The sequence below is a fragment of the Elephas maximus genome, chromosome 9 (assembly GCF_024166365.1).
Source record: "Elephas maximus indicus isolate mEleMax1 chromosome 9, mEleMax1 primary haplotype, whole genome shotgun sequence".
NCBI classification, from domain to species: domain Eukaryota; kingdom Metazoa; phylum Chordata; class Mammalia; order Proboscidea; family Elephantidae; genus Elephas; species Elephas maximus.
In genome coordinates, this window is record NC_064827.1 from 25,765,483 (window position 1) to 25,779,404 (window position 13,922).

General features: G+C 38.0%; 1 protein-coding gene across 7 annotated transcripts in view; it reads left to right on the forward strand.

Annotated features, from left to right (window-relative positions):
- Nucleotides 1-13,922, forward strand: part of CCDC171 (coiled-coil domain containing 171) — a 419,844-nt gene that overhangs the window by 240,772 nt on the left and 165,150 nt on the right. For all 7 annotated transcript variants that reach the window (XR_007518562.1, XM_049894821.1, XM_049894820.1 and 4 more), the window contains one exon: nt 11,831-11,983. Coding sequence is in view for 6 of the 7 variants with exons in the window: in XM_049894821.1 (XP_049750778.1) it covers nt 11,831-11,983 (153 nt within the window). In the remaining variant the exon portion in view is untranslated. The remainder of the gene's footprint in view (nt 1-11,830; nt 11,984-13,922) is intronic.

Sequence of the window (13,922 nt, forward strand, 5' to 3'; positions counted from 1 at the left end):
TAGGATAGTTTTTAACTTTTTTGTTCTAAAATATTAAACACCAATTCTATTTTGATTTATAGTGAAATAATAATCTAGGATCCTATTACTGATAGAAAGGACTTTCTTTTTTATTTTTCATTCAGTAAGCAAGTTCTTCATTCCTTTTATACATTTTAGGTGCTTATACAACATATCTATCTATCTCTCTCTATCCACACAGAGACATATGTATGTATGTATACATATATATGGAAACCCTGGTGAGGCAGTGGTTAAGTGCTACGGTTGCTAGCCAAAAGGTCGGCAGTTCAGATCCACCAGGCGCACCTTGGAAAACCTATGGGGCAGTTCTACTCTGGACTATAGGGTCGCTATGAGTCAGAATTGACTCGACGGCAATGGGTTTGGTTTTTAGGTTACACATGTATATACGGACCCTTGGTGGCACAGTGGTTAAGACTCGGGCTGCTAACCAAAATGTCAACAGTTCAAATCCACTAGCTGATCCTTGGAAACGCTATGGGGCAGTTCTGCTCTGTCTTGTACGGTCACTATGAATTGGATTCAACTTAACAGTGATGAGTTTTTTTTTTTTTTTTTTAATGTGCTATAAGTAAAAGTTTGCAAACCAAGTTAGTCTCTCATGCAAAAATTTATATACACCTTGCTATATACTCCTAATTGCTCTCCCCCTAATAAGACAGCATGCACCTTCCCTCCACTCTCTCTTTTCTCGTCCATTTGGCCAGCTTTTGACCCCCTCTGCCCTCTCATCTCCCCTCCAGACAGGAGATGCCAACATAGCCTCATGTGTCTACTTGATCCAAGAAGCTCATTCTTCACCAATATCATTTTCTATCCCATACTCCAGTCCAACCCCTGTCTGAAGAGTTGGCTTTGGGAATGGTTCCTGTCTTGGGCTAACAGAAGGTCTGGGGACCATGACCACCAGGGTCCTTCTAGTCTTAGTCAGATCATTAAGTCTGGTCTTTTTACGTGAATTTGGGGTCTGCATCCCACTGCTCTCCCGCTCCGTCAGGGGTTCCTGGTTGTGTTCCCTGTCAGGGCAGTCATGCGTTGTAGCTGGGCACCATCTAGTTCTTCTGGTCTGAGGCTGGTGTAGCCTCTGGTTTATGTGGCCCTTTCTGTCTCTTGGGCTCATAATTACCTTGTGTCTTTGGTGTTCTTCATTCTCCTTTGCTCCCGGTGGGTTGAGACCAATTGATGTGTCTTAGATGGCTGCTTGCTAGCGTTTAAGACCCCAGACACCACTCTCCAAAGTGGGATGCAGAATGTTTTCTTAATGGATTTTATTATGCCAATTGACTTAGATGTTCCCCCCCAAAACCATGGTCCTCAAACCTCTGCCCCTATTACGCTGGCATTTGAAGCATTCAGTTTATTCAGGAAACTTCTTTGCTTTTGGTTTAGTCCAGTTGTGCTGATCTCTCCTGTACTGTGTGTTCTTTCCCTTCATCTAAAATAGTTCTTACCTACTATCTAATTAGTGAATACTCATCTCCCTCCCTCCGTCCCTCCCTCCCCCCTCTTGTAACCATGAAAGAATATTCTCTGTTTAAATGATTTCTCAGGTTCTTACAATAGTGGTCTTATACAATATTTGCCCTTTTGCAATTGACTAATTTCACTCAGCACAATGCCTTCCAGATTCCTCCATGTTATGAAATGTTTCACAGATTCTTCACTGTTCTTTATCGATGTATAGTATTCCATTGTGTGAATATACCATAATTTGTTTATCCATTCATCTGCTGATGGGCACCTTGGTTGTTTCGATCTTTTTGCTATTGTAAACAGTGCTGCTGTGAACATGGGTGTGCATATATCTGTTTGTGTAAAGGTTCTTATTTCTCTAGGATATGTTACAAGGAATGGGATTGCTGGATCATATGGTAGTTCTATTTCTAGCTTTTTAAGGAAGCGCCAAATCGATTTCCAAAGTGGTTGTATCATTTTACATTCCCACCAGCAGTGTGTAAATGTTCCAGTCTCTCCACAACCTCTCCAACATTGATTATTTTGTGTTTTTTGGACTAATGCCAACCTTGTTGGAGTTAGAAGGAATCTCATTGTAGTTTTGATTTGCATTTCTCTAATGGCTAATAGCCTTGGTGGTGTACTGGTTAAGTGCTACGGCTGCTAACCAAAAGGTCGGCAGTTCAAATCCGCCAGGCACTCCTTGGAAATTCTATGGGGCAGCTCTACTCAGTTCTATAGGGTCGCTATGAGTTGGAATCGGCTGGACGGCAGTGGGTTTTTAGAATGGCTAATGATCATGAGCATTTCCTCATGTATCTGTTAGCTACCTGAATGTCTTCTTTTGTGAAGAGGCTGTTCATATCTTTTGCCCATTTTTTAAATTGGGTAATTTGTCTTTTTGTAATTGAGTTTTTGCACTATCATGTAGATTTTAGAGATCAGGCGCTGATCGGAAATGTCATAGCTGAAAACTTTTTCCCAATCTGTAGGTAATCTTTTTACTCTTTTGGTGAAGTCTTTGGATAAGCATAGGTGTTTGATTTTTAGGAGCTCCCAGTTATCTAGTTTTGATTCTGCATTGTTAGTAATGTGTTGTTTACTGTTTATGCCATATTTTAGGGCTCCTAACGTTGTCCCTATTTTTTCTTCCATGATCTTTATTGTTTTAGATTTTGTATTTAGGTCTTTGATCCATTTTGAGTTAGTTTCTGTGCATGGTGTGACATATGGGTCTTGTTTCATTTTTTTAACAGATGGATATCCAGTTATGCCAGCGCCGTTAGTTAAAAAGACTGTCTTTTCCCCATTTAACTGACTTTGGGCCTTTGTCAAATAGCATCAGCTGCTCATATGTGATTGGATTTGTGTCTGGATTCTCAATTGTGTTCCATTGTTCTCTGTATCTGTTGTTGTACCAGCACCAGGCTGTTTTGACTACTGTGGCAGTATAATAGGTTCCAAAATCAGGTAGAGTGAGGCCTCCCACTGTGTTGTTCTTTTTCAGTAATGCTTTACTTATCCGGGGCCTCTTTCCCTTCCATATGAAGTTGGTGATTGTTTCCCCATCTCGTTAAAAAATGTCATTGGAATTCAGATTGGAATTGCATTGCATCTATAGCTCACTTTTGGTAGAACAGACATTTTTACAATGTTAAGTCTTCCTATCCATGAGCAAGGTATGTTTTCCCACAAAAGTTTCTTGTAGTAGTGTCTTGTAATTTTCTTTGTATAAGCCTTTTACATCTCTGGTAAGATTTATTTGTAAGTAGTTTATCTTCTTGGGGGCTACTGTAAATGGTATTGATTTGGTGATTTCCTCTTCCATGTTCTTTTTGTTGGTGTAGAGGATCCAACTGATTTTTGTATGTTTATCTTGTATCCCGATACTCTGCTGAACTCTTCTATTAGTTTCAGTAGTTTTCTTGAGGATTCTTTTGGGTTTTCTGTGTATAGGATCATGTCATCTGCAAATAGAGATACTTTTACTTCTTCCTTACCAAACTGGATGCCCTTTATTTCTTTATCTAGCCTAATTGCTCTGGCTAGGACTTCCAGCACAGTGTTGAATAAGAATGGTGATAAAGGGCATCCTTGTCTGGTTCCCGATCTCAGTGGGAATGCTTTGAGATTCACCCCATTTAGGATGACATTGGCTGTTGGCTTTGTATAAATGCCCTTTATTATGCTGAAGAATTTTCCTTCTATTCCAATTTTGCTGAGAGTTTTTATCATGAATGGGTGTTGAACTTTGTCAAATGCCTTTTCTGCATCAATTGATAAAATCATGTGATTCTTGTCTTTTAATGTTGAGCCATCCTTGCATACCTGGTATGAATCCCACTTGGTCATGTTGAATTATTTTTTTGATATGTGGTTGAATTCTACTGGCTAGAATTTTATTGAGGATTTTTGCATCTAAGTTCATGAAGGATATAGGTCTGTAATTTTCTTTTTTTTGTGGCGTCTTTAGCTGGTTTGGGTATCAGGGATATGCTGGCTTCATAGAATGAATTCAGTAGTATTCCGTTCTTTTCTATGCTCTGAAATACTTCTAGTAGTAGTGGTGTTAACTCTTCTCTGAAAGTTTGGTAGAACTGTGCAGTAAAGCCGTCCAGGCCAGGACTTTTTTTTTGGGGGAGTTTTTTGATTACCTTTTTAATCTCTTCTTTTGTTATGGGTCTATTTAGTTGTTTTGCCTCTGTTTGTGTTAGTTTAGGTAGACAGTATGTATCTAGGAATTCATCCATTTCTTCTAGGTTTTCAAATTTGTTAGAGTACAATTTTTCATGGTAACCTGATACGATTCTTTTAATTTCAGTTGGTTCTGTTGTAATATCGCCCATCTCATTTCTTATTCAGGTTATTTGCATCCTCACCTGTTTTTCTTTTGTCAGTTTGACCAATGGTTTATCAATTTTGTTAATTTTTTCAAAGAACCAGCTTTTGGTCTTGTTAACTCTTTCAATTGTTTTTCTGTTCTCTAGTTCATTTTTTCTGCTCTAATTTTTATTATTTGCTTTCTTTTGGTGCCTGAGGGTTTCTTTTGTTCCTCTCTTTCTATTTGTTCAGTTGTAGGGATAATTTTTTGAATTTGTCCCTTTCTTCTTTTTGTACAATTAAATTTGGTATAATTTGACCTCTGAGCACTGCTTTCACTGTGTCCCAACGGTTCTGCTAGGAAGTGTTTTCATTCTCATTGGATTCTCTGAATTTCTTTATTCCATCCTTAATGTCTTCTATAACCCAGTCTTTTTTGAGCAGGGTTTCTTTCAGTTTCCAAGTTTTTGGTTTCTTTTTCCTGCTTTTTCCGTTATTGATTTCTGTTTTTATGGCCTTATGGTCAGAGAAGATGCTTTGTAACATTTCAATGTTTGGATTCTGCGAAGGCTTGCGTTATGAGCTAATATGTGACCTGTTTTAGAGAATGTCCCATGTGCACTAGAAAAAAAAGTATACTTGACTGCTTTTGGGTGGAGTGTCCTGTGTATGTCTTTGAGGTCAAGTTGGTTGATTGTGGCATTTAGATCTTCATTGTCTTTATTGAGTTTCATTCTGAATGTCCTGTCCTTCACCTAAAGTTGTGTGTTGGAGTTTCCTACGATAATTGTGGAGCTGTCTATCTCACTTTTCAGTGCAGTTAAAGTTTGCTTTATGTATCTTGGAGCCCTGTCATTGGGTGCATAAGTATTTAGTATGGTTATATCCTCCTCGTATGTTGTCCATTTAATCATTATATGCTGTCCTTTCTTATCCTTTGTGGTGGATTTAACTTTAAAGTCTATTTTGTCAGAAATTAATATTGCCATTCCTGCTCTTTTTTGATTGTTGTTTGCTTGATATATCCTTTTAGCTTTCATTTATTTGTGTCTCTAAGTCTAAGATGTGTCTCTTGTTGGCAGCGTGTAGACGGATTGTGTTTTTTAATTCATCCTGTCACTCTCTCTTTATTGGTGCATTTAGTCTGTTTACATGCAGTGTAATTATGGATAGGTATGAATTTAGTGCTGTCATTTTGATGTCTTTGTGTGTTGTTGACAGTTTCTTTTTCCCACTTAATTTTTTGTGCTGAGCAGTTTATGTATTGTCTTTTCCTCTTATTCACTGTAGTTGATTTTGTTTCTGCTGAGTCTCTATTTTTTTCTTGTATTTTATTTTGATGTGTAGGATACTTTGTCTCCTTTGTGGTTACCTTAATATTTACCCCTATTTTTCTGAATTTAAACCTAACTTTTATTTCTTATATCTCCTTGTCTTCCTCTCCATATGAAAGATGTATGACTACCTTTCTTAGTCCCTCTTTATTGTTTTAATGTTGTCTTCTTTTACATAATAACATTGCTGTTTCCCTATTTTGAGCTTTTTTTAAATCTTGATTTATTTTTGTAATTTGTCTGTCTGGGTAGACATCTGATCTCCCTGTCCAGTGTTCTAGTCTTGGGTTGATACCTGATGTCATTGATTTTTTTTATCCAGAGAACTCCCTTTAGTATTTCTTGTAGTTTTCATTTGGTTTTTACAAATTCCCTAAACTTCTGTTTATCTGGAAATGTCTGAATTTCACCTTCGTATATGAGAGACAGTTTTGCTGGATATATGATTCTTGGCTGGCAGTTTTTTTCCTTCAAAGCTTTATATAAGTCATCCCGTTGCCTTCTTGAATGCATGGTTTCTGCCGAGTAGTCTGAGCATGTTCTTATTGATACTTCTTTGTAGGTGACTTTTCGTTTATCCCCTGCTGCTCTTAAAATTCTCTGTGTTTGGTTTTGGCAAGTTTGATTATAATATGCCGTGGTGACTTTCTTTTAATATCTACCTTATGTGGAGTTCGATGAGCATCTTGGATAGATACCCTCTCATCTTTCACAATATCAGAGAACTTTTGTGCCAGCAAATCTTCAACAATTTTCTCTGTATTTTCTGTTATCCCTCCCTGTTCTGGTACTCCAACCACTTGTAGATTATTTCTCTTGATAGAGTCCCACATGATTCTTAGGGATTCTTCATTTTTTTATTCTTTTATCTGATTTTTCTTCAAATTCACTGGTGCCAATTGCTTTATCTTCACTCTGACCAATTCTGCCTTCTACTTGCTCAATTCTGCTCCTCTGACTTTCTATTGAGTTGTCTAATTCTGTAATTTTATTGTTCATCTTCTGAATTTCTGATTGCTGTCTCTATGGATTCTTCCAGCTTATTAAATTTTTCATTATGTTCCTGAATAACCTTTTTAATTTCTTCCATTGCTTTATCTTTGTGTTTCTTGGCTTGTTCTGGATATTGCCTGACCTCCTTCCTGATGTCTTGAAGGGTTCTGTATATTAATCTTTTGTAGTCTGCCTCTGGTAATTACAGGAATGCACTTTCGTCTAGAAGATCACTTGATTCTTTGTTTTGAGAGCTTGTTGAAGTGATTGTAGTCTGTTTCTTTATGTGATTTGATATTGACTTGTCCCCAAGCCATCTGTAAGTTATTGTATTAGTTTATTTTGTGTTTGCTTACTGTAACCTAGCTTCTTGCTCTGTTTTGTTTTGATATGCCCAAATGGGTAGCTTGAGCAAGCTAGCTTGATTATTTTCACCTTTGAAGCTCTGACGTCCTGTCACCAGATGGCTAGAACTGTTATCAGATATATCAGTCTATGAGTCCATTCACTTTTCTTGTATGAATTTAGCTCAGGTGTCCAGGTAGCCGCTTATCAAGTGTGTGGTAGAGGCTCTGTTCTACAGTCTTAGAGAGGCAGGGGTGATTGGTGTAGGTACTGGTATCTGGTTGCAGCAGGGGGTCATGCTCTGAACAAGGTAGGAGGCTTAGAATCGTCCCCAAAGTGTCTCTGAGGAAAGCACATCCCTGTTCCCTAAAGCATACAGGTGGGTGGGTTCTGCAGACGGACTATGGGCACAGAAAGTTTTTGGTTGTAAGGACTGGGAGGTACGGGTTATCCTTGGACCCCTGTCAGGGGTGGCTGGTTGACCTGATTGCAGCCAGCAGTCCTTAGGCCCCTGATGTGGGTAGATGAGTACCCTGTTTAACAGACAAAGTGGTGTCAAACATCAAACACTCACCTTTCCACTGCACAGCTGAAACAGTTGTAGTCTGCCAACAAGGGCCTATTCTGAAATAGTCCCACACAGGTCTATGCAAGGGGAAAAGGTATTCAAAGTCCACGGACCTTTTATGCCTGGATAGGAGCTGCTTCTGTCCAGAGCTCCCAAGGTTAGTGGAGCTGGCAAATTATCTTTTCCCTTAATTGCAGGTTTATTCCTTCTCCAAGGCCGGGAGGATGGCTCTAGGCACAACAGGGCCTGTCTCAAGTCCAGGGAAATCAACGGCCACTGAAACTGGCTTGGGGTGGGGGTGCAGTAAAATATATGTAAGTACTTAGCTTTTGCCGAGAGCGCCGTTCTCCTCTGGTTCTGGAGGTGTGAGTAGGCTGTGTGGCTGGCTGCTTCTCCCTGATGATACTGCAGCTGAATGCTAGTACCAGCCCACCACGGCCGCTCCCGGAAATGTTGCCTGAGTGCTTCTGGCGATTTAGTTCCGGTAACTCCTCTCTGCTTCTGAACCGTCTCTTCCTCCCTCTGCTGCTCAGTTCACTTTCTAACTTTGCCTTTGATGTTCAAGGTTCCTAGCTTGTCATAAATATAATGGTTTCACTTGTTTTTTCAGGTCTTTGTTGTGAGAGGGCTCACTGGAAGCATCTGTATATTCCGCCACCTTGGCCTTGCCCTCTGGTTTTATATATATACATATCTATAGGGTCACTATGAGTCAGAATCCACTCAATGGCAACGAGTTTGGGTTTTCTTGGCTATATATTTACATATATGAGTGTTGTTGTTTGGTGCTGTCGAGTCAGTTCCGACTCGTAGAGACCCTGTATACAACAGAAAGAAACATTATCCAGTCCTGCGCCATCTTTACAATTGTTACAATGCTTGAGCCTGTCGTGGGTTGAATTGTGTCCCCCAAAAATATGTGTCAACTTGGCTAGGTCATGATTCCCAGTATTGTGTGATTGTCCACCATTTCTCATATCGTGTGATTTTCCTATGTGTTGTAAATCCTACCTTTATGATGTTAATGAGGTGGGATTATCGGCACTTATGTTAATAAAGCAGGGCTCAGGCTACAAGATTGGGTTGTGTCTTAGGTCAATCTCTTTTGCGATATAAAGGAGAGAAATAAGCAGAGAGACAGGGAGACCTCATATCACCAAGAAACAAGAGCCAGGAGAATAACCCATCCTTTGGATCCAGGTTCCCTGCGCTGAGAAGCTTCTTTCTTTTGATTTTATAACTCCAAGTCTTTGTACATTTCATTATATTACATCTCAATATTATGTATATAGATATGGTTATTGTTGTTAGGTGCTGTCAAGTTGGTTTTGACTCATGTATCACAGAACAAAACATTGCCTGGTCCTGCACTATCCTTACAATTGTTTTTATGCTTAAGCCCATTGTTGCAGCCACTGTGTCAATCCATCTGGTTAAGGGTTTTCCTCTTTTTCGTTGACTCTCTACTTTACCAAGCATATGTCTCACCTATCACAGAAATGACTTTTCTATGAAATGGCGATTGTCTTGTTAGGTTTTAGTAGAGAATTTAAAAATAGAGCTATAGTAATACTGCAATGAAATTCAGGAATTTGTAGTTTTTAGAGGACTTCCTTAGACACAATATAGTTGAATGGTTAAGAAAATAGCTTTGCACTGGATACACTTGAGTTTGAATCCTGACTGCCATATAACTAATTGTGATCCTGGGCAAGTTACTTAATTTCTCCAAGACCCTGATTTTTACTCTGGAAAACTAGGTTAAAAATACTGTTTATTCTGATGGCTATTGTAAGGATAAATGAAATAAAGCATGTAATAGGCTTACAGAGTTTCCTGGCCTGCAATATACACTTAATAAATGTTAGCTATTTTAATTATCTGAACCTTACAACTTTCAGAAGTAGGCAAGAAAAAAATGACTCTTCTTCCCATTTTATAGTTGAGGAGATGGTAGCTCAGAGATTGAGTGGCATTGCTTAACAACATAAAGCTATGTAAGTGACAGCATGAGGATCAGAGAAAAGCAGGACTTGTGATACCTGGTCCACTCTCTCAGTGGAGAAGACAATAAATTTATAAGAGTAGAGAGGGACTTGGCATAGGAACATACAGATACTGTTTAGTTTCAGATTTTTGCATACTTTTCAAACCCAGAGACATAAAAAAAGGCCTGGCGATCTGCTTCTGTTAAGATTACAACCAGGAAAACCCTATGGAGCAGTTCTACTCTGTAACAAATGGAGTCGCCATGAGTCAAAATTGACTCAATGGCAACTAAAAACATTAGCTATAAACTTACCTTGAAATGACTGAACATCAGGTGGGTTAGGACTGTGCGTATTTAGTGTTGCATAATAGAATTTAGGAGCCCTTTGGCAAGTGGTGGAAACCCTGCTGGTGTAGTGGTGAAGTGCTACAGCTGCTAACCAAAAGGTTGGCAGTTCAGATTCACCAGGTGCTTCCTGGAAACTCTATGGGGCAGTTCTACCCTGCCCTATAGGGTCACTATGAGTTGGAATCAACTTGACGGCAATGGGTTTGGTATGGGTTTTGGTTGGCGGGTGATGCAGTGGTTAAGTGCTTGGCTGCTAACTGAAGGGTTGGTGGTTTGAATCCTCCAACAGCTCCACAGAAGAAAGATGTTGCAGTCTGCTTCTGTAAAGATTACAGCTTTGGAAACCCTATGGGGCAGCCCTATAGGTCGCTGTAAGTCAAAATCTACTTGACGGCAATGGGTTTTTTAATAGAATGTACTTCTGTTTACACCATTATTTTATGCTAGCAGCTATGCTTCTGCTTCTTTTTCAGCTTGAACAAAGTATATTGATAATTCATTAGACTGAGTGTTGTGATTGCACTTTCCCAACTATCTTCATCCTTTCCTATAAGGTATTATATGCTAATATTCAGCTTGAGGTTTTTTGTCTTTTCCAATTTTTCTTTCATTCATTTAGTCATTCATTCATTCAGCCAGTCATTAATTTAGTCATCAGTCATTCAAACAAATACCCACTGTGGGGCATTGTTATCCCTGAAGATACAGAGATGTGTAAGGTACAGTCCTGGCCGTAAGGAGCTCCTCAGTGTAGTAAAGAAGATAAGCAGGTAAACTAATAAATTTCTGCTATGTGAATAAATGCAATAGTAGAAAAAGGCATAAGGGACCCACAGCGAACCTGGGTAGAAGTTTACTCTGCCTTTCGGCTAAGGCTCAAAATAGGCTTCTTGAAGGAGGAGGTGTGTGAACTGGATTTTTGAGGGCAAATAGTGACTTATTAGGTACAAAAGTGTAGATTTTCTTACTCTTACCTATGAATAATTAATATACTTCTGTTTCCCAGGCATTGTGTACACTATTCTTACTCTTTGTTCACCAGATTATTACTTCACATGCATTCAGAAATGCTCCAATGTCTTGTTTCCCAAAGCTTTCCCTAATCAGACCCGTGAGATTGTATGCGATTTAATTCTCAGACTGTCTACCATAGTACTAAGTTGTAGCTGTGGTTGGAACATTTTTTCTTGTCAATAATATAACGTTTGATTTTATTTTGCTATGTTTGAGGTATTCTGAAAGACTGTTTTTAAAAGCCGTACTAAAGTTTACTACAGGTGCTTTAGAAGAAAGTCTATAAAATGTCATTAGACAGTAATAAGGAGGTCTCACAATCCCCAAAATATTATGATTTTTAGGAGAGATAAAAAGTTACCAACATTTGCATCATTTATTATAAATAGTATAATGTGAGGGTATTCCTCTGATATATGAATGAACGTAATTGTGCTTTTACAATGTAAGAATTATGTTATTTACTCTTAAAAATTCACAAGATTGTTTCAGCTCCTTTTGTTTTAAAACACTTGCTTTTTAGGTGGATTGAAGGTTTTACTAAGTCAGCTCATTTTGGAATAGCCTGTTTACCTATCCATCTGTTGTGTGTCTCTTAAGATTGAAATTTAGGTCAAATTGTAACTTGAATTTAACTATAGTAAAGAAAATAAGTGTGCTGTCTTTAAAAACTGCATTCTAAATTTTGAGCACAATAGATCAAAGTATATCTTATTTAAATAAATACTCTGAAAAAGAAGTCTCAATTATTTTTTCCCAAAACTTTCCTAAAATAGTTACTGTTCTGAATGTAAAATTTGAGGTTATCTTTATTATTTTAAAGAAAGATGAAAAGTTGTTTATTTTAAAATTTTAATGATTTTGCTTTCTAATTATGAAAATTCTCCTTTGGGGACAGCTTTACTTGAATTGTATGTGACATTATTTTTATTTCTTAAGGCTATGATTAAAAGTTTCATGGATGTCTACCAGCTTGCAAGCGCTAGAATTGCTACATTAGAGAAGGAAATGACATCTCATCGAAATCACATCGCAACCTTGAAATCAGAACTTCATACAGCTTGTTTACGGGAAAATGAAAGTTTACAATCAGTAAGTCCTTGCCCTACAGTATTTTCCTCTTCTTTTAACCTTAGGTCACATTTATATTTATGTTTTTACTGCTCACAAGATTGTTGGCCAGTATATATAATTTAGGGTAAATGATTAATCAAGCGGCATAAAATTATTAGTGTGGAGAAATTTTTGAAGGAAGAAAAGCAATTAATTTTTGCATTGTATCACATATAAAGATATGCATGTTGTTACCAGTGCTAAAGCACTGCATCAAGATTCCTTTGTGTTTGGCAGTGCAGCTGACAGTTGGCTTTGGCAGTATGCATAGTTAGAGCTTCGCAACTGTCTGAAGAGTCAGTGTGTCCCATTAAGACAGAATATTATTAATTATGTGTATAACCAAAATGGTAATTAGAACATGTGATTATTCTCTGTAGAAAACTAGACTTATCCATAATACATGCCTAGCTAAAGATGCATGTTGTGATTCATCTATATGATTAAAATTCAGTTTCAGCAGGCATTTTATATCTTAAAATTTTAGCCTGTGATGAAACTTGGGCTCATTTAAGACTAAAAAAAATTTCTATGTTTGAAAAATATGTATTTGGGGAGTTTTAAAAAGACATATTTGTAATATAAAGAAATAAATAAACTTTTTTTGTCAAAAGGCAGATATGGCAACAGTGAGATAGATTAACAGGGCTACCAGTGATTGGAAAATCTTTTTTCCTTGTTTGATTTGGTAACGTTGGAAAAGATTAACTCATAAGGGAAAACGGCATCCACTTTATCGTCCTGTGTTGACCCATTTCAAATGATGTATTCAACAGAAAAGGAGTTAGCATTAGAACAAATAGGTGCATGGCTGTGGTTTGGTTCCTCAGTTCTTTCGGATCACAGTATAAGCGTCAGCATCTCAGTGCAGCCTTTTCTGATCACGATATTTAAAATGCAGCATTCTGCACACCCCTCTACCACACACACACACGCACACACACAAATTGTCTCTCCTGCCCCATATTGCCTATCCACCTCTACCTTTCTCGCTGTTTTTTTTTTTTTAACTACAGCACTTATCATCAGCTGACATATATTTATTTGCTTATTGTCCATCTGCTCCCTACCTTCAATAGAATATAGACTCCATAAAGATAAGCAATAAGAGTGTTTTCTTCAGTGCTGTATACCAGTGCCTAAAATAATGCCTGGCACGCTGTAGGCCCTCAACAAGTATTTATTGAATGAAAAATGCTAGCAATAAATCCAATAAATGCAAAAAATCAATTATTTAGGACCTGAGATGTGAGTTAATTTGAGTTCAACAGTTTAAAGAACTGTTGATTTCTTAACGAGAGAGTAGTAATGACCTCCATTATGAGAGATTAAAATGAGGAGGAATTTGTTTTTTTTTCCTGTGAGGTAGGTACATTTATTATTATTCATTTTCACATATGAGAAAATTGAGACAGAGAGGTTAAGTAACTTGCCCAAGGCCAAACAGCTGATCTCTGGAGCCCACTGCTTATTCACTGTATGACCCTTCCCCAATCTATCTATCTGTCCCTTATCCATGATCCCTTATGACTATCAGGCCTAATAACATATTAAGTTATTAGAGGTCCAATGCTTAATTAAAAAAAAAAAAATTATTGTGTTTTAGGTGAAAGCTTACAGACCAAATTAGTTTTCCATTTAACAAATTGTACACAAGTGTCCCATGACATTGATTGCAATCACCACGCTGTCAACACTCCTCCCCGTTTCTGCCCTGGGTCCTCCGTTTCCTTTTGTCTGGTTTTCCTACCCCTTCCTGCTTTCTCATTTTGCTTTTGGACAGATGTTGCCCGTTTAGTCTCGTATAATTGTTCTATGAAGCATGTTCTTTTCGGGTGTTACTGTTTATTTTACAGGCCTATCGCTTGGCTGGAAGGTGGTTTCTGGGAATGGCTGCCGTTCCATCAGAGAGTTATCT